Raw genomic sequence first — 25,456 nt, forward strand, 5'->3', positions numbered from 1 at the left:
AGCTTTGCATACTTTATTCAGCCTCCCATTCTCCCCTTTGGGGTCTGCCTGTCTCCATGGAACATCCCATTTTCTGCATTCAGAGAAAGTGCTGAGATGGTCACAGTGGTCCAGGAGGAGTAAGATTGCAATGGGCTAAACTTTATACTTGAAGAGGTATTAAGTCTGGCTTCTCTTGTAAGGAAAGCTGATACTGAATTTCTATAAAGGAAAGCTGATACTGTCTCCTGACTTTCACAACTCCAGTGGCAGTTGAGCTTTTAACTGTGTCTGAACTGGGCATGCACAAATACCAGGCAAAGTAGGACAGGAGCACATATTCCCAGTGACTCACGGTCAGGACAAAACAGAGAAAAGGAAGATAATTTGTTCTATGTTTACCAATGAAAGTCTAGTTGTACTGGTGTGGCCCCTTTGTCAACTTGATTACAAACTGGGATAATCTGGGAAAAGGGAAGTTCAACTGAAAAAAAATCCCTCTATCTAATGGGCCTGTAGTCAAACTTTGAGGAATTTTTTTCTAGTGATGATTGATGTCAGAGGGCCCATTGCAGGTGGTGTCACTCCAGGCCACAGTGAGAGGTGCCACTACTGGTCAGGTGGTATTGGGTTGTATTTTAGGTGGTAAAGGTAACCATGGTTTTTTTTTTTTAATTTTGTCTATTTTTTATGTATGTGAGTAAACTGTCACAATCCTCAGGGCATCGGATCCCATTACAGATGTGAGCCACCATGTGGTTGCTGGGAATTGAACTCAGGACCTCTGGAAAAGCAGTCAGTGTTCTTAACCACTGAGCCATCTCTCCAGCCCCCCAGTTGTATTTTTAAAAATGAGTGGACCAGGCATGGTAGCACATGCCTTTAATCCCAGCACTCAGGAAGTAGAGGCAGGAGGATCTCTGTGAATTCAATGTCAGCCTGGTCTACAAATCTAGTACAGGACAACCAGGGATACACAGAGAAACCCTGTCTCCAAAAGAGAGAGAGAGAGAGAGAGAGAGAGAGAGAGAGAGAGAGAGTAAAAGAGTGAGCCATGGAGAGCAAGCCAGTACACCGCAGTATTGCATGGAATTCTTCATGACGGGCCACCATAAGCTATATAATAAAATGAACCCTTTCCTTATATTTTCTTTATGTTTATGGTGGTTATCCCAACAGAGAAGCAAATGAATACACTAGCCTGCCAAGAAGACTCTCTCGGCCCTGGGGTTATTCATCTCAAAGTGAAGTCTTTGCAATATTATTGCAATAATTCAATAATAAAGAGGCACCCAGAACCCTAAAGGGGGACATAAAGAAACCTGAGGCTTCCTGGGAAGAAAGGTAACCTAGAGAGGAAGTTCCACTTTCCTGGTAGTGACAGAGTATGGGGGTGGAAATAGGAGAAGTGGGTGGAGCCAAGTAAGCTACTTCCTTGACTAGATCTCTAAAATATCCAGGAAGTAAAGTTTAAAGTAGGCATATACTTTTTAAAGATCACTTGACAAGTTAACCAGTCCAGAACCTTACATTGGACCCCATGTCCTTAATAGAAGACCCAAAGCTTGTTTTCTTAATAAAGAAATAACCTTCCAATTTGTCAATAGATGATGAAGGCATTCTATATTATTTTTGTTTTATTTTCTCCCCGAAGTATTTGTAACTTTCTGGAATGAAAATACTACAGTTTAAAACAATAGGGAGCAGGCTAGGTAGATAGATCTGTTGGCTCAGTGTTTGCTGTGTGAACAGGAAGACCCTCCAATGCCCAGACCCTACATTAAAAAGCCAAGTATAGCTGTTCATGCTGTAACCTGAATGCTGAGGAGCTGGAGACAGGTGGATCACTGGGGCCTGAGACTCTTGCCACCCAGCACAGTCTAATCCATGAGATCCAAGCCAATGAAGAGGCCCTGTCTCAAAAGAGAAGGTGGGTGGCAGCTGAAAAACAGTATTCAGGATTGATCTCTTGTCTCCACACATAGGTACACACACATGAACATGAGAGGGGGGAAGAGAGAGGAGCAGAGAGAGAGAGAGAGAGAGAGAGAGAGAGAGAGAGAGAGAGAGAGAGAGAGAGCGCAAATGGCCAAGTATGTGTGTAACTTGCACCAACAGCCTTCTACAGAAGGCCGCTGAGGGCTGACTGAACCCACCTCTAGGAACACCACTCTTTTGTCAGACTTCACAGTATAGTTTGCACTGACAAGCTCTCCATGGCTTTTTGTTTGTATGTGGGGAGAACTTGGGCTGGAAACCCATCTCCTCCTGCTCTGGAACAGTCATGACTCTCCAGGGGAAAAGACTCAATAGGAAGGACTGGGTCGATGATAGGTGATTAATCTATACACAACTAGAAGATGAACAGGAAGATGAAAGACAGGTAGATAGTTGATAGCGATACATACATTGGTTCATGAGGCCATAGTCGGTAGGTTTTTAAGGGACTGGCTCACGTAGTTTTGGAATGACATATCTGAAAGCCGAACACAAGTCGCAGGCTGGAAAGAGATCTGGGTAAGAACTGATATCACCGTCTGGAATCCAAAAGTTAGAATTGCGACGTTGCTAGCTGAAGAGAGAGAAATGTGTTCTGTTTGGGAGGGGGAAACTCAATCTTCGCTCTTAAGTCCTTCAACTGATTGGATGAAGCCTATCCACACCACATATGGCAAAAGGCTTAGAGTTTTAAATGTTATCTACATCTTAAAAATAAGTTTAGAGCCATGTATAGATTACTATTTCACTAAGCAATTAATCATCACAGTCCAGCCCAGGTAACAAGCCAATAATCAGTTTCACTTTTAGACAAGTAACCTCCAACTCCTGTCAGTTTCTTGAAAGTGAGATCAAATGATACCTTGCATCAGTGGTTCTCATCCTTCCTAATGCTGTGACCCTTTAATAAGGTCCCTCACGATGTGGTAACCCCCAGTCATAAAATTATTTTCATTGCTACTTTATCACTGTAATTTCGCTACTGTTCTGAGTCGTAATCTGTATTTTCTGAATGATCTTAGATGACCCCAAAGTGGTAGTGACCTACAGGTTAAAAACCACTCCCTTACATAATGCCACATTAACTTCTTCGAATGTGGGCTGTCTTTGTAATGTCCATCTCACAACTGCTAGACAACAGGTTTATATCTGTTTTAGATATAAACAGTCTTGTCTACTGTTATCCCAGACCCTAGATCAAGCCCTAGCATGTTGCACATTGGATGGTCTTTTGCCTGATTTCAGGTTTTGAGGAAGCTCAGACTGTAGAACTTCAGGCAACCCCCATACTTTCTTACTAAATAGCCTTCTAAGAGTCTTTGCCAATATGGCTCTGGTGGAACTTGAATAAGGGAGGAGAGAAGAGGTTTTCTCCAAGAATAAAGCTGAGGACTTCTCTAGCCTCCCTTCCACAGAAGTGGGGAACAACAGACATTTTGGGTACTTCTAGCATCTTTATGTGAAGCTACCTCCTCAGAGCCTCAGCTGTTCTCCCACAGTTTGTAGTGCTCTCTGCAGCCCCAGCCCTGGTGCCTCTGGGAAAACTCTGTGTCTGAAAGTCCAACCCAAGCTTTTTCTCCTGAGGCTCAAGATCTGCCAACATGGCTTCCAGCCTTTCATCTCTCAGCCTTACGGGTGACAGCTTCCCTCCCCCACCCCCCAACCCCACAAGTACAAAGCTTGACATCAACCCAGTCTTGGTTTTCCTCTCAGCCCCTTTAATACCACATAACCATTTACCTCTGTTAAATTCGCTGAGTTGAAAATATCTAAAGAGGTATATATGTTGACATGATGAGGCCTCCCACAACTAAAATAATATTTAGGCCCACAAAATATACTAGCTAAATCAATTTTGTCCCGAGCTTGTATTCTCAAAATTCATTATTCAAAAGAAAAAAACTTGCCTGTTCAAGAGCCTTGAGAGTTAGCTGAGTGGTAGGAGTCTGAATGGCTTTGCTTAGACCACAAAGGCATAGAGAATCATCATTATTCAGGCTGACAATGGACTTGGCCCAGTGCTCACAACAGACGTGTACTGAATGTGAATGGCAGTGTCCTGAAACCACTGAGGATGAAGGGCGGGCCCGTTTCCATGGACAGGAAGCACTGATAGACAGAATCAACACTTCCCCAGCACAGTGACTTACTGTCTACGGGAAGAAACAGACATTGACAAATTGTGATCATGTAACTAGAGTGCCCAAGTTCACTGCTGCCTGTCACTCAGATGCCAACGAACAGAGACAGAAATTGAATCTTTTATGCTTTATTCAGAAAGTTAGCAATGCAAGAACAAGTAGATTCGCATCCTAGAAAACTATCTTCCATCTAATCTCTAGGTGACAGGTTATGTTGAGGGGGGAGGCAGGGAGCTAAGGCAATCAATCATTTGAGAGCTAGTCAGGTGATCAGCCATGTTTCTGAAACGTGTGAAGTCTATGTTTCTCCAGTTACCATCTCTTTCTTCTTTCCTCATTCTGTTGATGTTTAGTAGGTTAGTAATCACATGTACATGTGTATTCCTTTCTACAATGTGGAGTGTACATGTGTCTATAATACAACATGTAAACATGAATGTGGGGAAGCCCAAGGTAGCTGGGAACAAGGGGAGTGTTCACTCTGCAAATCACAGATACCATACAATTTGTTCCTACAATGCCAGTCACCTGGAAGGTGGGAAGCTCTGTCATCCTCACTTCACAGACTCCTTTGGCCTCCAAGACTCATATTTTCTCATTTTACTCTAGTACTCCTGTTGTTCATCCTGGCCAGGTCACATAGCCACAGTTTTTTGTTTTTTGTTTTTTTTTTTTTTTTCATTCACAGAAGTTTCAATACCATTCCTTTTTTATGTAGAAGCCTCCTGAAAAAGAAGTAATTTCAACTAACATATTCTTAATCCAATCATGATTCTGGCGCCACCAACCACCCAAAGCACTCATTCCCAAGTATCATACCATGCCATATGGTTCTTTCATTTAGGCTTCTAGAAACCCTCACAAAATAGGAGCAGACCTGTGACTTGGCTAAGGAGACCCAGCTCCTGGGCAAGAGTCCAGTGAAGAGCTAGCTCCATCTGTCTCCCAGCTCAGTAGTCCCCATCACTTCGTCTCCATAACAACTGAAGGATGGCTGAGACGACTGAAGATGTTTAACCAGAAGACAACACACTGGAAAGGGGTGGTGCCATCATTCTTTCAATTATCAGTAGGCTTCACTGTAAAAGAGAAACTTCATTGAAAATGTTCACAGAACATTTGAAGACAAAGAGAACCAATAGTGATATAGAGATCCGCTTAAATGTAACTGAAAAGACGGATGGTAGAGTATACATGCTTTGCTATACGTGTTCTGGACATAACAATGATAGCTTCTACTGGATGTGACAGAGTAAAAGAAACCTGACACACAGAACACAAGAGTAGAGGACCTCTAGCACATGTTTTTAAATTTGTTATTAGTGAGCAACTAAGCATGCATGTGTGCATGTGAGTGTGCATGTGTGTGTGTGTGTGTGTGTGTGTGTGTGTGTGTGCAGATGAATGTGTGTGTTTGTTGCTGTAGTGCCTATGTAGAGACCACAGTGCAACTTTGTGGAGCTGCTTCTCCTTTTCCACATTTAGGAATTGAACTCAGATCATCTCCCTTATACAGCAAACTCTCTTACCTGTTGAACCACCTTGTAAGCTCTGGGTACAGGACTTTTGATGGCCATATAAATATGAAATTATTTCTTATTTTTAAGATTTTTTTATATTTCTTGATTGATGAATTGACTGATTTTAGGAGCCATGCCACAACACACATTTGAAAAATCAGAGAGCAACTTGCAGAAGTCAGTTCTTTCCCTCCATGTGAAAAACCATGTGTTTCCCAGGGATAGAACTCCAGTCTTTATAACCTTGATGGGAGGGACTACCCATCGTGGTATCACATTTGCCCTTATATTACTTCCTGAGCTCTGCTTACTCCATTCCCTGAATTTAGATCCTTGTAAGCCTGATTTATGATTCTGAGTTATTCCCAGCTGGCAAACTGACTCCTCAAAATAAAATAGACAACAAATAAATAAACCTGTAAATCAAAATTACCCATTAGTTTAAAAAATGATCAATTTTGTGTTGATGATTTTTGTAAACATCTATGTATCTGTAACTGTTCTAACCTACCCAGGACTTCCCAGAATTCTTAGTTTCATCCTTATTGCTTAAAAGAATTCGTTTTTATACAGTTAGGATACTTCTGCTTATTTGGGAATGCTTTCACCAGTTTTTATATCTTCCTCATAGTACAGTGATCTACCTGAAGGAAGTCAGGACAGAATGCTCAGGCTTCTAGAGGTGTTCCTTGAGCACTTCCTTTCGCTTTCCTCATGGGTTCCTCACCCCAGATTCTGCCCAAAGTAGCATCATGGAAGTGTTTCTCTCTTTCAGACACAGGACTCCATCTTGTCCTTCACTGGAGAACAACCTCCCATGGGTGTTTGGGGCTGGGACCAAACTATCTTGGCCTTGTAGCTGATAATTTTCTTTTTCTTTCTTTCTTTCTTTCTTTTTTTTTTTTTCTTGTCTGGTCCATAAGTTGAACAACACGGGGAGATTTCGCGTGGTACCATGTTGCAAAATGCACTCAGGTATGCTTCATCCACAGATTCATTTTGCAAGAAAGGAAATTTAAGATCAGAGACTGAGTGTCTTGTCCAAGGCCCTGTGCCGGTGATGGCTGGTGTATATTTGAAGGACATTGGGATTCTTGCCCAATGCTTCTTCCTTTGCCCAGCACAACTTCTTTACCAGGTTTAATTTCTGCGTCTCTAAGGGAGAAGGAAAATGACCCAGGAAAAGATACTCTATGGGTCTGTGACGTGGCTCAGCTCTGATCTCAACTGGAAGCCTGGCTTCTAGTGTCCTCCATTCAGGCCATCCCAGTGACACAGTTATCTTTCTCTGTTCTGAACTGTTCTACCCTGGGGACAGACTAGCCCTGTGAGCTCTTCATGGTTATGTTATATGAAGCTTCCAGACAGTTGAGCTCATCAGATGACCGATGTTAGCACCTGTACAATGAACTTCCACCCGAAGCCTGCAGCTTCCTGAAGCAAAGGAGGAAGGTAAGCCATTCTTCTCCTAACTCAACTTTTAGGGACAGGGACCTAAGCAGCTCTTCAAAATGGATCTGCGGGTTAACTTCTAGAGTATATATCTTTCTCCACTCTTCCTCCTCGACCATGTCTTTAGGGTAGAGTTTCTGCCACTCTTTACACCTTCCACCAGCAATTATTTATTGAGATCTGGGCTCTCCTGGTCACTGACTGGAGGCAGTGACAGACAGGTATAATACAGAGAGGCAAGCACACTGCAGAGTGCTGTGCTGTGGGGCAGAGGTGACAGTCATCCAGGTCCCAGCCCCCCCTCAGTCTTTGTTTTCCCCTCTCCCTCTCATTTGTTCTTCCCATCTTGGTCTTGCTCTCTTCCCTCTGAATATTAATTATTTTTCTACTCTCCTAGATGGTGTGAGAAGTTGACTCTGGATCCTTGTGACTCGCACAGTTTATACTTGGCCAAGATAGGAAAATCCATTTCACCCAATTTTCTGATATTTTTGTTTCCTTTACCTCCAGGATCCCAGTGGTCTTTACTGTCTCTTGGGTATCTGTCTCTGTTAGGGTTTCCATTGCTGTGAAGAGACACTGTGACTAAGGCAACTTTTATAAAGGACAACATTTAATTGGGGCTGGCTTACAGGTTCAGAAGTTCAGTCCATTATCATCAAGGCACGTGGCAGAGTCTGGGCAGGCATGGGCTGGAGGAGCTGAGAGTTCTACCTCTTGATCCAGAGGCAAGCAGGAGACTGGCTCCCACATGGTTAGAAGAAGAGTTTCAAAGCCCACCCCTTTAGTGACCCACCTACTCCAACAAGGCCATACCTCCTAATAGTGCCACTCCCTGGGCCAAGCATATTCAGATCATGATAATCTCTAAGCCCTTCTTTATCACATTCTGTCTTGGCCTCATTCTCGTGAAAGTACTTCTCATCTCAGACTGATTTCCAGCTCATTTCTCACTACTCCAACATCAAGCATCTCAGACTGACAGGAATTGGGAGAGATCTCACTTCCTCCCCTCACTTTCAACTGCTGGTTGAACTCTGCCCTCTAAAAACAGATGCTCGAGTCTTAAGTCCTCGCGCCTGTGAATGTGACTGTACTTGGAAATAGGGTTTGCATAGAGCAAGGATGGGACCTAAACCAGGGGCTGCTACCTTTACAAAAAGGGGAGAACAGTGCAGAGACAGAAAATGGGGTGAATGGCATGGAAGAAGCAGAAGTTGAAAGGATATATACACATAGCATGCAAGGCTTGATCGTGACCACAGACATGAAGAAATGGCAAGGGGGCTCCAGCCCTAGAGCTTTACAAAGACCACAGCTCCATTCACAAGTCACTCATTGTGGCCCAGATCATTGATAAATGGTCCTGGGTATATTTAGACTTGGGGGTAAATGACTTTGAGTGCTTGGAATTGCGTGTACTGTAGGTTCTCTCTTCTGTAGATTGTTCCTACTTAAAACCCTTGAAGGTCCTGGCAGAAACAAGACACTCTAGACAGCTGCATGGACAAGATAGATGAGTAACTAGAGAACCCATAAGTCACTGAATAAATAACTACCAAGTGGCTTCTCTCTCTTTAAAGATTCTGAATAGAAATGCATAGGTTCAGTGACCGGCAAGCAGGAGGTCATGGGCCCATGACATGCTATACAGTCAGAGCTATCCTCATTTTCTAGGACAGTGGCTCTGTGTGTTACAACCCCTCTGGGGGTTGAAAGAGCCTTTCACAAGGGTCACCTGAAGGCACAAGAAAACACAGATACTTACATTATGTTTCATAATAATAGCAAACTTATGTTATGAGGTATCAACAAAAATAATTTTATGGTAGGTGGCTGAGGGGGGGGGGCGGTCAGTTCAACATGCGGAACTGTATTAAAGGGTCCCAGAAGCTTGAGAACCAGTGAGCTAAGAGAACATACTTTGGTTTAATTTGTCTCCTGTGAAGTGGTTGCTGTTCCTCTTGCCACTTGACTGATTAGAACGTAGAAACTCAGAGTGGTAGCCCTTCCTAGAGTGAAGCTCTGGGACCTATGTCCCACTTTGATTCTCCAGAGCAGCTGTGGGCTTGAGGAGTCCCTGAAAGCACCTGGATACAGTTTTGAAAGGCTTTGAACTTGAAGCTAACTCAGAGATTCTGAATTTAATTCTCCCGGGTAACTGTGATACCAGCACTACTAGTAGGAAATGGCGCTGCCCTCATCACTGACTATTCTTAGTTTTAACTCTTTGATATTGTCTTGCTGGATGTTCTTACACAAATGATTGTCCCACTGAGGTGCATAACTCCAAGGCCATAGGGGAGGTGCTGGTCCATGCTCTGCTTGGCCCATAGTCTTGTTTAAACCTAAACCAAAGTGGCAAAGTGGGAGTAATGTGATTTGCAAGCTGTAGAGCCAGAGTTGGGATTCTTTAATGCAGATCAATGTTTTGAGCACCTGGAAATTGTGCTAGCTGCCAGAGATATAAACAAACAAAAAAAAAATGACTGGTATCTATTTTTGCACTCAACAACTGAAGGGTGAGCAGCTCCCCTGGGCCCTGTACTGTTTCGTGTGTTGGGAATAAGTCTATGTTGAGACAAGTCAGGTTCTGTGCTCACAAAACTGCTCACCGTATGTAAGAAAGACAGATGTTCTAAATGTGAATGCAATAAGCCCTAATGTTCTATCAAGGCCGTAATGGAAGCATTAGACGGTGCTATTAGTATGTTTAATGGGGCATCTTAACCTGGCCTATGAATCTGGGAAGGTCACTCCCAAGGAGAGGATATTTAAGTGTCTTTGAGAAGCACCTAGACTGAGAAGCTGGGTACACAAACAATGCTCAGTGATGATCATGTATTTAAAAGGTAGAGATGGGAGTCTTGCCGTAGCTCCATCAGTCAAGGTAGATTTAATGCCCATAGTAGAATATTTTGTGTCTGTTATTCTCCTCCCAGTGATCTCTGTCTCTCCTATACACAGATAGACACAGACACATATACACTTGCATGAGTGCACATACAACCACACATTCCCACACACACCCATGATTACCCACATACATGGTTCTGGCTAATTTAGCACATAAAATATAAACCACACATGGGCTCCTAACTCGGCACACATTTGCCAGTCTGTGCACCAGATGCTACCTACAGAGATCTCTGGCCTGGCCCGGTGAGAGCTTTCAAACGAAGGGGAAAGGAGCAGGGAGGGAGAAGTGCAACCACTGGCTAGTGAGCGAGGTGCAAGGGAACTTCAAGCAGAGAAAGCATTCTCTTCCCAGGAAGTGTTACAGCTCTTATAGGACACATGCTCTCAGGCAATAGAGTAATTCTCACATACCTTTGATTCCTTCTGGATAGGATCTTATTTACAGTTTTGGGGTGGCATGGGGTTTGACAGCAGGTGCTTCCTATTGGCTTGGTCTGAGATGTTAGGAATGCCTCATCTACATGTGGAGGGACTTGGGCGCTATGCCCCTACCTGACTGATGGTCATAACTCTCCCTATGGGGAGCTGTGGTTATGTGATAGGGGGCCTGGTGTCAGAAACAGGAGAAGCTCCTGCTGTCCCTTTGGGCCTCTGGGACTTCCAACCCAGCTCAACCTAACCAGGCTTCCTCTCACGGTCCACCGCCTCACACACATTCATAGTGTTGTTTAAAATAGCTCACATCTCATGACTAGATCTTGATGTTTCACAAATGAAATAAAAGGTTTTCAATGTTTTTATGAGTAAGACTTGTCCACAGTCAAACAAACAAAGGATTAAGCAAGACCTCTGAGCAGGTCCCATGACGTTCTGAAGGTAACTCTCTATCACACCCTGCCTCCCGGGCAAGTGGGTCCCCGTGGCCTCTTGGAACTTTTCCCCTTTAGCATGTGCCATCTCTGCCCCTCTTTATCTATTGCCACCAGAAGAGCAGGCACCATTGTCTACTACGCTTAGCCTCTAAAAGTGTCTTAGCCTGTACCTGGCACAAATCAGGATCCCAGCCAACACTTGTCTCAGCAAGCACTCCTCCCGACCTAGCCTCCAGCCTATGGCAAAGAGCACTGGCATTTTCTACCTGGTGCGTGTGAGGAGCTGTCCACAGATGAATGCGTGGGCTTTGTTGTTTTTATTGTTATCGCCATCTGTTTGCTTTGTTTTGACATTCCCAAAGGACATTTTGGTGCCACTATGATAACAATCACAGTCCTCTGCTTAAAAACATGCCCATGGCCTAGCCAGAAGGAGCAATAAATAAGCCCAGAATCAAAAGTTTAAGGAGAATAAAGTCACCGATACTGTGACACTGTGGCAGCAGACATTAGGATATCCTAATATGAAATACTCAAGTCAAATAATTTCTCAGCATTGTAAAACAAAAAAAAAGCACTTAGTATGATTTGTGGATCTGGGCCACCTTTGACATCATCCTTACAGACAAATTTTTACATTGTGGTTGGTTACCTGTTTATATATTTGGACATTTCTTGTTTGGCTTCACCGTTTGCCAGATGTACAAAGCACGGTAAAGGGAAGATAAAAATGGATGTTCACAAATAGCCCATAGTCATGAAGAAAGATAATGATCTCTGCGAGTACTAGAAGGCTGAGTTTAATAGGTGAGTACTGGTGAGCTAGTTTGAGAATCTTTCTCTTAGTGCTAGACAGTAAGCCATGGGAATCAAGAGAAGAGGCCTCTTCCTTGCTCAAATGCTTTCCCAATGCTGAGCAGTGTCTGGTATGCAAGAGAAAGTTAATCTGTGCTTGCAGGGTGAGGAGAGTTCCACCTATGTAAGAGTATTAGAGAGAAAGAAAAGGATTAATCTTACTTAGGAGAGCTACGTGATCAAAACCAAGAGGAACCATAAAAGAGTGCTTTCAGCTTCAGCTTCCATGAAAATATACACATGAGGATATCTACAAAAAGGGGAAATGGTTTGCTTAGAATCACAGTGTTGTGGGCAGACAAATGCTCTGCCTCTCCCCTCCATAACTGTATTTGCCCATAGGGCTTTTTATATAAGGTAATAGGGGTAAGGTATGGTCAGGGTGGACTCAAATCCAGTTTAAATCCTGTCCACACAAGGAGAAGGAATTAAGATACAGATACATGCAATGGAGATCTGAGAAGGCACATGGAGGACATGACCATCCACAAGCTAAGGAGACCAGCCTCAGAAGAAACCAAGCCTGCTGAGACCTTCCTTGACCTTAGGCTTCTAGCGTTCTGCTCTATATGACAGCAATTCACCGGCCTTTTGGCCATTCAGTCAGTACTGCTTTTTTTTATGGCAATCCTGGAAATCTAACACACACACACAGAGTGTAAACTAAAAGCCAGGCTTGCTGTCCCCTTGACACAATAGCATCCAACTGGTCCCAACCAATGCTCATCCCCCACCTGAGGAGGAGTGTGGCAATTATAATGATACTAACTAACCCATTTACCAAGCCTAGAGTGTACCAAGCTGTCCTCTACACACTTCACACGCATCGATTCATTTCATTCTTTCAACAGAACCATGAAGTAAACATCAGTTGGTGTCCTACTTACAGGTGAGAGACAAAGGACAAAGGTAGAGCAGCATTTTGAAGATCACAAAATCACTAAAGGCTGAAGCTGTGGGTCAAGCCCCGGCAGCTTCAGGAGCTCACACACACAGTCATGCTTGTCTACTGGGGCATGTCTACAAAGGTATTCTCAAAGGTGAGAGATGGCGACAGCCCTTCGCATCACTGGGCTCCCTTCCATAGAGGAATTAGACACAGATGTGCTTATCTTAACTTCGAGTAGCTTGTTGGAGGGATAAAACTAAGGAGCAGAGTGGATTCCGGAGCCTGGCTAAGAAGAGGGGTGTCAGAAATTATTCAGTGCAGACTCTTCCAGTATGATAGGACATCAAAACAAAAACATGGGAGAGATTTCAAGCCTCCCTAGAGTTCCACGGCACCTTAATAAGAGGAAAGAACCAAATTACATTGGCCAAAGCACTAACTAATAAAAGAAATGATATTGAACCCTCTCTCTGCCAAGCATTAAGCAAATTGGGAATTTATGGAATCAGCTAAAACCATCCCATGGATTAGATATAACGTATGCAGAGCACCAGTACAGTTGCTAATGCACGCTAAGTGATCAATAAACAGACACCAGATTAGGTAATGATCAGGCAGTGACTACATTACAAGGATCTCTCATCTTGGAGAGCCTCCCCAGGCTTCATCCTATGTTATCCAAACCACCTGCCTTTCCTCTTGCTCTGGAGGAAGTCACTTGCCCATCCTTCGATTTGTCACTCAGTTTGCTCTGCGTAGCATCATAAAAGTTGATGACACATTCGTACATCCACCCATCTAGTCACTGTAATTATGGTAAATAGTTTCTAGGTCTCGGTGCTGTTCTGGGCACTGGGAGTTCCTAGACAAACACAGTGTTTCCCATCTTCAGTGGGTGTAGGCTTTATGGGTAATCTATGGTGTGCCCAATAAGTAGGGCCACTGACCATAATAATACACTTATAATTTTACTGTTTCAGGGTAATATTTTTTCATGGGTAACCCAGCACTTTATTTCCAGACACTTATTTCATGGTTTCATAGAGTCACAATATTAATTCTGACTTAGCCTCTAAGGATCTAACCAAGCTGGGCTTGGTAACAGACACATCAAGGAATTATCACAAAGAACGGAGTTGAGTCCAGGCTCAGGAAAGCCCTATTGTTTTCTGGACACTGAGGTAGGAGAGAGCTCCCCACTGGTAAGAACCAAGAGTATTCTTGTTTCATAGCCCACCAATGTGTGCAAGACTTATATGCCCTCTCCTCCATGCAGTCTACCAAAAGGGACTGGAGAGGCTTATTCAGTTATATCTCCACCCTCCCTGTGGAACTCTCATATTTTCTGCTTTCTTTTTTGTTAAAACGTATTTTTGTTTCATTTATTAATTTACTTGTGTGTGGAGGTGGCATGGTGAACGAGCTGTGTGTGTGTGTGTGTGTGTGTGTGTGTGTGTGTGTGTGTGTGTGTGTAAGAATCAGTGGAAAGCATCAAGACTTTTCCCTTCCCACCATGATCCAGGAGAACAAACTCAGGTCGTAACACTTGTTGGCAAGTGCCTTTACCACCGCTCACATCTTCTGCTTTCTATGAGGAACCAGGCCCTGATGCTAAAAGTATCTTGCTCAAGAGCACATGACTGAAGAGCAGCAGTTAGGAACTCCCAATGCCTAGAACAGCTAACATCTGTGAGGTTGTCCATGAGGCAGGATGCTCTTCATCTGCCAAAACCCCTGCTGTGGGACTGTAAATACTTTTCCTCAGTTAATTTTCCAAACGCTTACATGAAGTTTGTTCTTGACTCACAGTTGAGAAGATTGAGGTGAGGGAGAGAACTCCACAAGGACAGCTAGCTTTGGGGTAGCCCACTCGGGGACGTTGGAATAACAACAGCCTGAACCTGCACCTGTAGAGCCTTCTGAGTGGGAACCCTAAGTGGTGCCAAGGGTGGGGCTGAAGGAAAGAACATAGCGGGGGCGGGGCAGGGGGCGGGGATGACCGGCAGTTCTCTAGAGGTGAGAAAGTCCCGCCCCCGTGAGAGAGAGATCGGGGATTGGCTTCTCGTGGCGGATTGACAGCCCTAGGATGCGCGCAGTTAGGAGGGCGGAGCGCGAGCCGGAAGTGGGCGAGAGGCGGCTGAGGCGTGCTTGGAGAGCCGCGGCCGCCACTTTGCGCTGGAGCCGCGGCCGAGCGGGCGCGGGTCGTGATGGAGGGCCCGGGCCTGGGCTCGCAGGTGAGCGCGGCTGGACGTGGGCGGCGGTGGGGACGTAAGCCGCGGCCAGGTGAGGCGGTTCCGCGAGGACAGCAGGATCTGGGCCTTGGCCACACTAAGAAAGATGCTGCTTGTCCTTTGCGGTGGCCGCAGAGCGAGGCCGGGCCCTCCTGTCGCCTCCATTCGGCGGCTGGGCGTCACGCACCGGTGCCTAAGTCGGCTGGAACCTGTAAGGTGTCAGGTGACACACCTCAGATAGCACAGCCAGCCTTAGACCTTAGCCTGGAGTCTGAGAGATTCTGTTGAGAAATTATCAGCCCTAGCGCCTAGGCTGCCGCCTTCTCTCCACCTTGTCTTAGCTCTTGTTGCTACCCACATCCTTCCTACTCCTTGAAAGCATCAAGGCTGTGGAGGCAGGAGGAAGGGCGCTCCGTGGTACCATCTGCAAAATCCCCAAGGATTCTATTCTGAGAAGGGCTAGATTAGTCCCAGAGGACAGAGGAGGCCAAAGGGGAAGCTATAAAAGCCAAGAGAACTAAGAATTTGTCCCTTTTGATTGTGACTACTCTAAAGACTTATAACTGGCATTGAATAGATTACAACTTAATATTTTCAGGCTTCTTCAATCCTAGCAAATGTTTAGCGTGTGCTACATGCATTTATGTGCACCTTTTTATCCCAGCTTCAAAGTTTTTAAGCAAAAGAAATCCCCATCTACAGGAGAGTAAACTGACACAGTCTCTAATTCAAGTTATGCTAGAAGTAGATTGATTTTTTTTTTTCAAGCAGTTTGAGGTTGTCACATTGCTTGGACTCTTTAAAAAAAAAAAAATTCCCCAATCCCAAGAGTGTTCTTCATAGCTCTCTATTTTTCTTCTTCAACCAGTTTGGTGTAGGTTTAAGTGGAAAATAACATGCTGAGGTGTTTTTATTGGGAGTTCTTGCATTTTAAAAGAAATGAAAAATGATGTGCAGGGAGCCTGAATTACTATGAAAGAACATAGACTCTTTACATGAAACAGTCTCTCATTATTTTTCTCAGGCTCAAACGTCAGTAAGAGTAGGCCTCATTTCTTAATTACTGTCACTCATTAATAAAAGCCTGTGAGAGCTTAGCTTTACTCCTCCATGCTAAGAGGGAAATAACCCAGCTCAGGTTCCATGACATCAGAAGGGAGAGGATGATTTTAGAGGTTGAGGTTGGTGGGGCAAGATAGACTGTTGTTAATGATAGTTGCCATGGCTGCTTTCTTCAGTTATAACGTGAAGAGCTAGCTTACCCTTCTTAGAAATCTCCCAGTCTTGGTCTTCACTACTCACTTGTGAGCTAGGTAAGAGTAATTATTTCTAATTTTAAAAGTGAGAACGGACACTCAAGACAATCTAGTCACACGCTAGAGAGCAGCTGAGTGGCAAAGCCGAGATTCCATTCATCCATCCAGTAAATGTGTTGTAAATGTGTCCCGGAAATTGGGCTCTATTCTTCATGAACAAAACAGACAAAGCATCCCTGTTGTTGAATTTGCTTCTTAGTGCCGATAGGTCTTTTTGTTTTGTTTTGTTTTGTTTTGTTTTGTTTTGCTTTGTCAGAATTTTCCTAGCCTGCCTGGATCTCAGTTATGCTTAATACCTCACCTTTTACAGTTTTTGTTTGCTCAAGAAACTCCCAGGTACACCGGGCTGCAGGCCATATTACTTCCTTGTTTTATCAGGAGTGCTCTGTCTGAAGTCACTCCTGAGTATTGATGTGGCTTATTCCTCCACTTCTATAATATCTTCAGACAAATCTCACCACAGTGTAGCATTTTGATGCCCTTATACTTAAAAATGCAGGCCTTTCTTATTGTCATCACTAACGATATCACTCCCTGGCCCCCCTCCTGGGTTCATATTTCTCCCCGGCATTTAATATCATGCAATAAGCTGTTGATCCTGATGATGCGCTTGCTCTCTCCTCTGCTGAGCATAAGTACCATGAAGGTAGTGATTTGTATCAGATGCATTAATCATTGCTTTGTGTCAAGCATTAAAAAAAAAAAAAAAAAAGAATCTAACACTAGTGTTCACCCACTAGTGAATTTAGAAACTTAACTCTGATACTTCTGTTAATATTGTGACAAAGTTTAATGGTTTTCTGTCACACCTCCCTTGCCAGAGTTTTCCAGATCATGTTTTTCCTTTAGAATCCACTGTATCTTCATGAACGCTTACTATTTTAAAAATAATTTGATTGCATCATAATTACTGTATAGCTTAAAGATGCTCTGTTGAGCATGCTCAAAAGCATGATGGCATGGAAAACAGCCATTGTTAACTCATGGATCGGTGCTTCAGAAATCTGAAGACTGGTTCAGGTTGGTTTGTCTCCCTGTTCCATTGTGTCTAGAGCCTCAGCAGGAAAGACTCATAAGCTAGTTGTAAGTCGCTAGCTAGGACTGGTATTATCTAGGAGTGTTTTTCCTCGAAGATCTGGCAGTTGATGCTGACTCTCAACAGATAACCTGGTCTTCTGCACAGCATGGTAGCTGGATTCCAAAAGAAATGTGTCTTAAGAGACAGGAAGAGGAAGCTGCCAGTTTCTAAAGCCTAGGCTTACAAATGGACACAGCCATGTTTCTACAATATTTTATTAGTGAAGCAGTTCACAGAGCTTAGAGTCAAGAGAAAGTGACATAGACCTTCACCTCTTGATCTTGAAAATAAGAAAAACTGGGGACTGATATAAAAACTGCCACTGATGTAACTTTATGCTTCAATTATAATGTTCAATTTTGACCCTTTTCTTCCCTGTGGAGAAGTATTTAGCTTATATATGTCTTTCCTTTTTTTCTCCTTCTCCCCAACAACCCATGTATTTTAGAAAAAAACAAAACAAAACAAAACATGGTATCCTGGTCCCTTGAATATTTGTTAACTGGAATCTTAGGTGGACCAGAGAAAACCAAATGGATCAGAATCATAGACTATGTAGAACCAGTTTTCTTCCATCTGAATAGTTCATATTTACTATGATACAGAGAATCCTAAAAAGTTCTTACTTTCCTTTTAATGTAGCTAAGTACCTGTTAGTTTTGACTTTATATGATTCTGTGTTTGCTTATTCAGCAGATAGATCTGAACAAATCTATTCAAAAGAGCATTATGGCTCTCGTTCTGGGTGAGATGAAGGGATAGAAGCACACCTCTCTCTCCCATTGAATGTAGATATGAAGTCTGGCAGACTTTAAAACATCTCCTGAAGGACCCTGGAAAAGTAAATGGGAAATCATATTAAAGACAACCAGAAATCAAGCTCCACAAACCCAGCAGATAATTTACCTTTGTCACCTCTGGTTTGCCCCTCTTACAGATTTGAGCCCCAGAAGAGGACATTCCTGTAGACAGAACTCCATGAGCAATGTAATTCACTCAAGAAGCAAGAAAGGGATCTTTTGGCAGCATGAGTGCTAGAACTTTCCTCAGTAGCTACAATAATTGAGATTTCATGGGTAATTCCTGGAATTGAGCACAAGGCCAAAAGGCACAGATGAAAAATAGCGGGTGGACATGTTAGCACATGACTGTTAGCCCAGCTCTTAGGAAGCTGAAGCAGGAAGATCACAAGTTAGAGGCTAGATGTGAGACCCTGGATCAAAAAGAGAGGGTGGCAAAGGCTTGAACAGAAACGTCATAGAAGATTAGCACATATAGATATAAGCACAACTAGTGTTCATTTCAAATGGTGTTCAGCCTCATTTGCCCTTAGGGATATGTAAATTAAGACCCTTATGAAATATACCGTACATCTGTTGTGCTAACAGTTGACTAAATTGATGGATAGTGCTCTTTTAAAGTCTCTTTCAAGTTCCCAGATTGTTTTTGGTTGTTTTTGTTTTTGTTTTGTCTATCCTGTGTTATATTGTGTCTTCTCATACTACAATAAGTGAAAGAAGTGTTGTAATCCCTATAATTGTGAACTGATTTCTTTTTTCAGTTCTGTCTGTTTTTTACTTCATGAATTTAAACATTTGACTTCTGTATACATCCAGTGTTAAATCTTCTTATATAATTAGCTCTATAGTATCAAGAAGTCTCCTTTACTCCTCAAAATATTGTTGACACTGCTTTGTCATATCTTCCAATAACCACTGCGTTCCTCATGCTTAATGTTTGTATATATCTGTGTGCATTTATATGTTTCAGTTGAGCTTTTCATAGACAGTCTGCGTTTTTCTAACCTTGTAGAGTTTATCTGTACATGCTTGTATAGGATACGTTCTTTTAATTTTTTTATTTAGAATATATGCCAACAATGTCTTTTTGTTTTTAGGAAACATTGCAAACTTTAAGGATCCCAAATCTTAAGCTTCAGCCCTTATACACACACACTTCTTCCCTGCTTAGCTTATTTCTCTCTTGAAATCTGTTCTCACCTTGAGCCACCTCAACCTGTTACATGTATATTCTCTGCCTTCTCATTTATACAGAGAAGCCCCTGAGGCTCTAGCAGCTTTTTTTTTTTTTTTTTTTTTTTGGATTGGCTATTTTATTTATTTACATTTCAAATGTTTTCCCCTTCCCAGTTCTCCCCTTTCGGAAACTCCCTACCCCAGACTCCACCCCACCCTACCCCACCCCCGCCTCTTTGAGGGTGCTCACCCACCCACCCACTCTTGTCCTCCCACCCTGGCATTCCCTTACACTGGGGCATCGAACACCCTCAGGCCCAAGGGTCTCTTCTCTCACTGATGTCCAACTAGGCCATCCTCTGCCACATGTATGGCTAGCACCATGGGTCACTCCATGTGTATTCTTTGGTTGGTGGTCCAGTCCCCAGGAGCTCCAGGAGGTCTGGCCTTTTCAGTTCCTTCTCCAACTCTTCCATCTGGGACCCTCAAGCTCAGTCTAATGGTTGGCTGCAAGCTTCCACCTCTGTATTTGTCAGGGCTCTGGCAGTGCCTCTCTGGAGACAGCCATATCAGACTTCTATCAGCAAGCACTTTCCAGCATCCACAATAACTTACAGGTTTGGTGTCTAGCAGCCCTTTTAATATTATAGCCCAGCATTGTTACAAAGTTGCCTAAAAGAATCACCAACAATCTCAATGTGTTAAGTAAGTTTACTGTGTCCTGTTGGTCATATTCAGCCACATCATATGTGTCTTTAAGTATATGAGGCTAGTGGCCACAGGTTGGACATATTGAAAATATTTTCTCAAAGAGGTTCACTCCTCTGACTTTTTTTTTTTTAATTGAAAAAAGTATTTCACACACTGTGTTCTGATCATGGCTTTCTTTCCTTGTCTCAATCCCTCCCAGATCAATTCAGTCTCCTCACCTACCCAGTTCCATGCCCTTTCATTCATTCATGTGTGCTCCCTCTCCCTCTGCACCCCCCCTTCTCTCAAAAACAAACTTTAAGTTTCTTAAGTTCTCATTTCTTGGATACTTTCCTGTTATTCATAGTTAAAATAGTTTATTTCAGGTGTTTTATCCAGTTTTCTAGGTCTTCTTTAAAATAGGATAGTCAGTGGTGAGACCTAATCCTGGTTATTGTATTGTACACTAAAGTAGAAGGCCCTACCTTATTTTATAAATAGCTGAGAAAAGAACTTGCACTCAGGTATTTAAGTGCTGCCATCTAAGACAAACTAGAAGTCCCATAAAGCAACAGCAAGCAGAGTTTGATGATACCAACAGTTTGTGAGGATGAGAGCCATGAAAGTTTCCAGGCCCTGCTCTGGAAAGCTTAATTGATGTGGCCATTTTAAGATGTGCTTAGCATACCTTAAATGCCAGACAGTTAAACTGATTACATATTATTAAGAATTGTTTATGCATGAATACTCAAGAAACATATACAAAAGTGTGCACAGAAGTACTGTTAGTAGTCCCAAGCTAGGAAGATCCAAGTAAGTGGCCACATAAATAAGTTGATGGTGGGCCACATAAATAAGTTATGATAATGTTGGGTCATTTTACATCAACCTGGTCACTTCTATACTGGCTGTTGCTGCATGACAAATGACCATACAGAGTTCTTGTTTATTAGCTCAGTGTTTCTGCTTGTCAGAAATCCAAACACAGCTTGCCTAGATCCTTTGCTCAGGGTCTCACAAGCTGGTGTCATGGCTAAGATGTGTTCCCTTATGTAACTTAGATTTCTTTCTCAAGCTTGTGTGGTTAGTAATGCAGTTAAACTCTCTGCGGTTGCTTGATACACATTTTCATTTTCTTGATGTCTGTCACTTTCACTTCTAGAAGCTACTCTCAGTCCTTGCCACCTGGGTTTTTTGCGGTCCCTTTTGTTTCATAGCAGCCTGCTTTTGCAAAACCAATAGGAGCTGCTGCTAAGACAGTCTTATTCACCCTGTCGTAGACTACATTGTTCCACCACCTTTGTCATATTCCTTGCCTCTGGGATTTCCATCTTCAAAGGGAAAGGAAATTGCAAGAGCTTGATCATTAGGAAGTGAGAAGACTTTTTAGGGTGTGCAGCCACGACTCTGAAAACAAGATCCTGGTAATGCTCCTTCAGTGTCAGTATCCATGACCCTCTACTACTGCAGCTACCAAGGCACATGTGTGCCTTGTCAGATGACCTGTTTTATGACATTTATAATTTGGATTTTTCTCATTTTAAGCATCTTTGAAGGTAAAATCTTCATTAAGACACTCCTGTAAGGGATTAAAGCAATTTGATTTGTTAACATAGGTATTGTTAATGGTATAAAATGCTTCATTACATGATTGAATGATGATATTAATTCTTCTACATGCTTTATCAACTGCTCTTACTCTTCAGTGCAGGAATCACAGCCATGGCTCCCACGTTCCAGGATTTGGGCGACACGGCATCTGTGTACATGAAAACAAAGAACTTGCAAAAGCAAAAGAAATTCTTCCTCTTATAGAGGACTCGAGTAACTGTGACATTGTCAAAGCTACACAGTGAGTCTACTGGATGCTCTGTCTTATCCTTAGAGTCTCTTTACTTATGATAATGGGTATGCAGTTGATAGCACTCTATGGGCACTTTATATCCAAACAGCTCCATACCAGTGCCAAATGCATTTGCCATTACAGCATCAGAGTACTTAGTGTGGTATACCTTGACTGTTCATGTATCGGGCACTTCCATTAAGTTTTCAGCAGAACTTATCTTCTTTATCTTTGAAGCCCCAGGCCTTTTGCATAGTTTTGTCAAATAAAATTTGCTGCCTGGTAAAATGTTTACTGAACAAATGAATGATTTGAAACAAGATTAAAACTAGTCTCTAATTTGAATTTAAAGTGTGTTACAACCTAATACAGAAGTGGAATGGGAAATAGCAGCTCACATTTATGGATTTAATCATTAATTATTATATATTTCCTGCATTTTTGTTTGCTGGCACCACAGAACAGGTGGGTAGAAGTATATTCTAATAGGTCTGTTTCTTGTGCTGAAAATAGAAATGAATTTAAAATTTTTCTACTTACTGTGACCATTATGTGGATATCCACGTTGTCAGTGATGCCAGGGCCATCTTCATGGAGCCTGTTCAGTTCAGGGACCATCTCACCTCTTGCTTTTGAGCATATTTTGAAATATGTTGTTTATCAGACATGACTAAGTAGTAATTTATATTTTAGAAATCAAGTATAGACATTATAATGCCCATTTAATGTAAGTCACACTCATTAATCAACATAAACGAATTAGGATTGCCTGTCTATCTTGGTATCATTCCTGTTAAAACCCTGTTTGGCTTTAACACTAACTAATGTTCATGTTCAATGTTCATATATTGACAGTTACCGGAATGGGTTATTCTGATTTCCAATTTATATAAAGTTAGTTTAAAGACCCTGGGTCTACTGCTTTGGGTGAATATTATTTGATAGTTTGTATTGCTCTGAAGATGAGAGTATTCTTAAGGGGAATGTTGGCTTTAATCAGAATGGGAACATTGTAATGTCTCTGTCATCAGGTAAGCTCTGTTGTGCCGAATGCTAGCCGTCATCCGCCTTCACAGGGAAGCGCAGTAAGAACTCATCTTTGATGGTCCTTTGATGGTCTTAGACCTTCTCAAGTGTTTGTGGAGATATTTTTAGACCATTGGTTCTCAACCTTCAAATGCTGCAACCCTTTAATACAATTACTCATGTTCTAGTGACCCTAGCCATAAAATTATTTTCATTGCTATTTCATAACTGTAATTTTGCTACTGTTATGAGTTGTCATATAAATGTCTGTGTTTTCTGATGGTCCTAAGTGACCCCTGCTGTGGGCCTGTGTACTGGAGGCTTTCAGGGGTTCAGACGAAGGGGGGAGAATGCGAGCAGGGAGGGGGAATTGGAGGAATTGCCTCCACTGCCTCTGCTGCTGCAGCTGCCTCCACCTCCGCTGCTGCCATCGCTTCTGTTGCTCCAGGATGCTACACTGGTAGATCTGCGCTGAGTCTGGCCGGGCTGAGCCAGCCAGAGGCTGACTAGCCAGCGAGGGGTACGGGGAAGCTTCTAGTGGAGCTTCTGGTGGCATTTTTGGGAGAGCAGGTCTCTTCCCTGGCAGTGGTGTTGCAGCTCTTATGACAAAGGCTCTCAGACAACGGAGTAGGTCTCACACACCTTTATTTCTTCTAGAGAGGATCCTTATATACAGTTTTGGGGTGGGTCAGGGTCTAACAAAAGGTGCTTCCTATTGGCTTGGTCTGAGAACTTGAGGATATCTTATCTACATGTGGGAGAGCTTAGAGTGCTGCCCTTATGTGTCTGACAGCCACAAACCTGGTGGTTGTGGGGGGCTGTGGCTACGGGTTTACAGGGTCCTGGTTCTGGGAGCAGGCAAAGCTCCTACCAACCTTCCAGGGTCCCGCGGGCTTCAAACCTTAGCTCAACCTTACCAGGCTTCCTCTCACAGCCCATCACCCCACACCCTGTAAAAGTTGTTTAACCTCCAAAGGGGTCACGACCCACATGTTGATGCTTTAGATAGGTATTTGGAAAGGAGACAGAACCAGAGAGACAACATTATATGCAACCAATAATGTGTTCTCTTATGTTTCTCAAATAAAAGGAATAGTCTTTCCCAGTAAAATGTCCAAAGTGACCTTTAAAAGATGGATAGTCCAGCTATGACAATGTGCCATTATCAGAAGCTTCCGTGTATTGTTTGGACATACAAATGTTTATCAGGCAAAATATTTGCATTTAATTGTGAAAAAGTGAGATCATTTTTGCCAGTTGATTTGAGTTTTGACCTCTGAGGAGCAAGTTGCAATTTTCAGGTCCTTCTAAATAGAAATAAGTTTCAGAGAAACTGCTAAAAATGTATGTTGTAGTTAGTTTCTGTTAAAATGTATGTTGGTAATATATGATTTTTAAAATTATGAAAGCATTTAAAAGAATAACTCAGCAGAATCAATATCTTCTAGACTCTCCTTTTCTGTTCCTTTTGTCCATCTCACACTTAATGTTCTCATATGTATTCACAGTTATCACCTCCATTATGGTCTCTGAATTCTATTCTTATGCTGATCTAAGCTGCTTCTTCCCTATTGCCACTAACGTAATCTTTCTTAAAACTCAAATTCTCAGCACTTTTCCTTCTCTAATGACTTTCTTGGTTTCCCACTGAACTGAAGGTGAACTCAGTCTCATCCACCTTGTGTGGTCTTGCCCTTACCATTCCCTCTCCATTGCATTACACTCACCATTGCTGTGTTGTTTCTTTTGCTCTGAACATCTATGTAGTGTTTCACAGCTCAGGTTTTGTACCTACTATTCTTCCTGTCCAGAATGTCCTCCTTTCTTAAATTACAGCATGTGTGCCATGTTTCAGTTCTCCAGGAAGGCCTCCTGCCTGGCTCAACATCCTGGCTATTTCTTGTTGAATTTATCGCATTCCAAGTTTGCTTTTAGGGTTTCACCTACATTGTAAGGTAGTTGCTTAGGTGTGGTTTGCTTCAGAGATAAGATTGTAGTCAGGAGCCAACACCGTATGTTTTTAGACAAATGAAATTACTGAAGGAGAGCAGGTGTGAGGATCAAGGCTTAAGACAGTTGTTTCGGCTCCATGTGAGTGAATCCATCAGTTAGTACATTGAGCTTGCTTTAGTTTGGCTTTGCACTATGTTCCTTTTGTGCATTAGAATTAGACCATGTCTAAGAATTTTTCCATTGTGGAACTCAGCATTCACATGTTGTCCTCCTCCCTCTCAGAGGAGAAGGGGAAAGAGGAATTGGGGGAGGAGAGGGGCTGTGAATACTGGGACGTATATTGGGATGTAAAGTGAATGAATGAATAAATGAATAAATAAATAAACAAATGGGAAAAAACAACATAAAAAGGCAAAAATAAAAACAGAAATACTGCACCTAAACTTGTACTGTACATTCATAGAATTTTAAATCTGTCATTATTACTTATATAATACAATATGGCAGTTATTTACATGGCATCTGTATTGTAGAAGTAACCTATATGACATAAGGTATGTGGGAAGATAATGACACCTTATTTTATAAGGGATTTGAACAGATGCATAGATGTTGGGATCTGGAAGGATTCCAGGGTACAGGACTCCAAGGATACCACGGGGAACCTGCTTAGTATTTCCATGTTGACTAGAAAGTTGTTTGCACTCAAATTAAAAAA

The 25,456-nt window shown here is 42.6% G+C and overlaps 1 protein-coding gene across 4 annotated transcripts in view; it reads left to right on the plus strand.

The window, feature by feature from the left end:
* The first annotated feature begins 14,719 nt into the window (after positions 1-14,719).
* Positions 14,720-25,456, plus strand: part of Zdhhc13 (zinc finger, DHHC domain containing 13) — a 38,443-nt gene continuing 27,706 nt past the window's right edge. For 2 of the 4 annotated variants that reach the window (XM_030242580.1, NM_028031.3), the window contains exons 1-2: positions 14,725-14,859; positions 21,623-21,768. Coding sequence is in view for 1 of the 4 variants with exons in the window: in NM_028031.3 (NP_082307.1) it covers positions 14,833-14,859; positions 21,623-21,768 (173 nt within the window). In the remaining 3 variants the exon portion in view is untranslated. Of the gene's footprint in view, positions 14,860-21,622; positions 21,769-25,456 lie in introns of all 4 variants that reach the window. The other 2 variants (XM_006540896.4, XM_006540898.4) reach the window with 2 other exon arrangements.

Source organism: Mus musculus, chromosome 7 (assembly GCF_000001635.26).
Source record: "Mus musculus strain C57BL/6J chromosome 7, GRCm38.p6 C57BL/6J".
Classification (NCBI taxonomy): domain Eukaryota; kingdom Metazoa; phylum Chordata; class Mammalia; order Rodentia; family Muridae; genus Mus; species Mus musculus.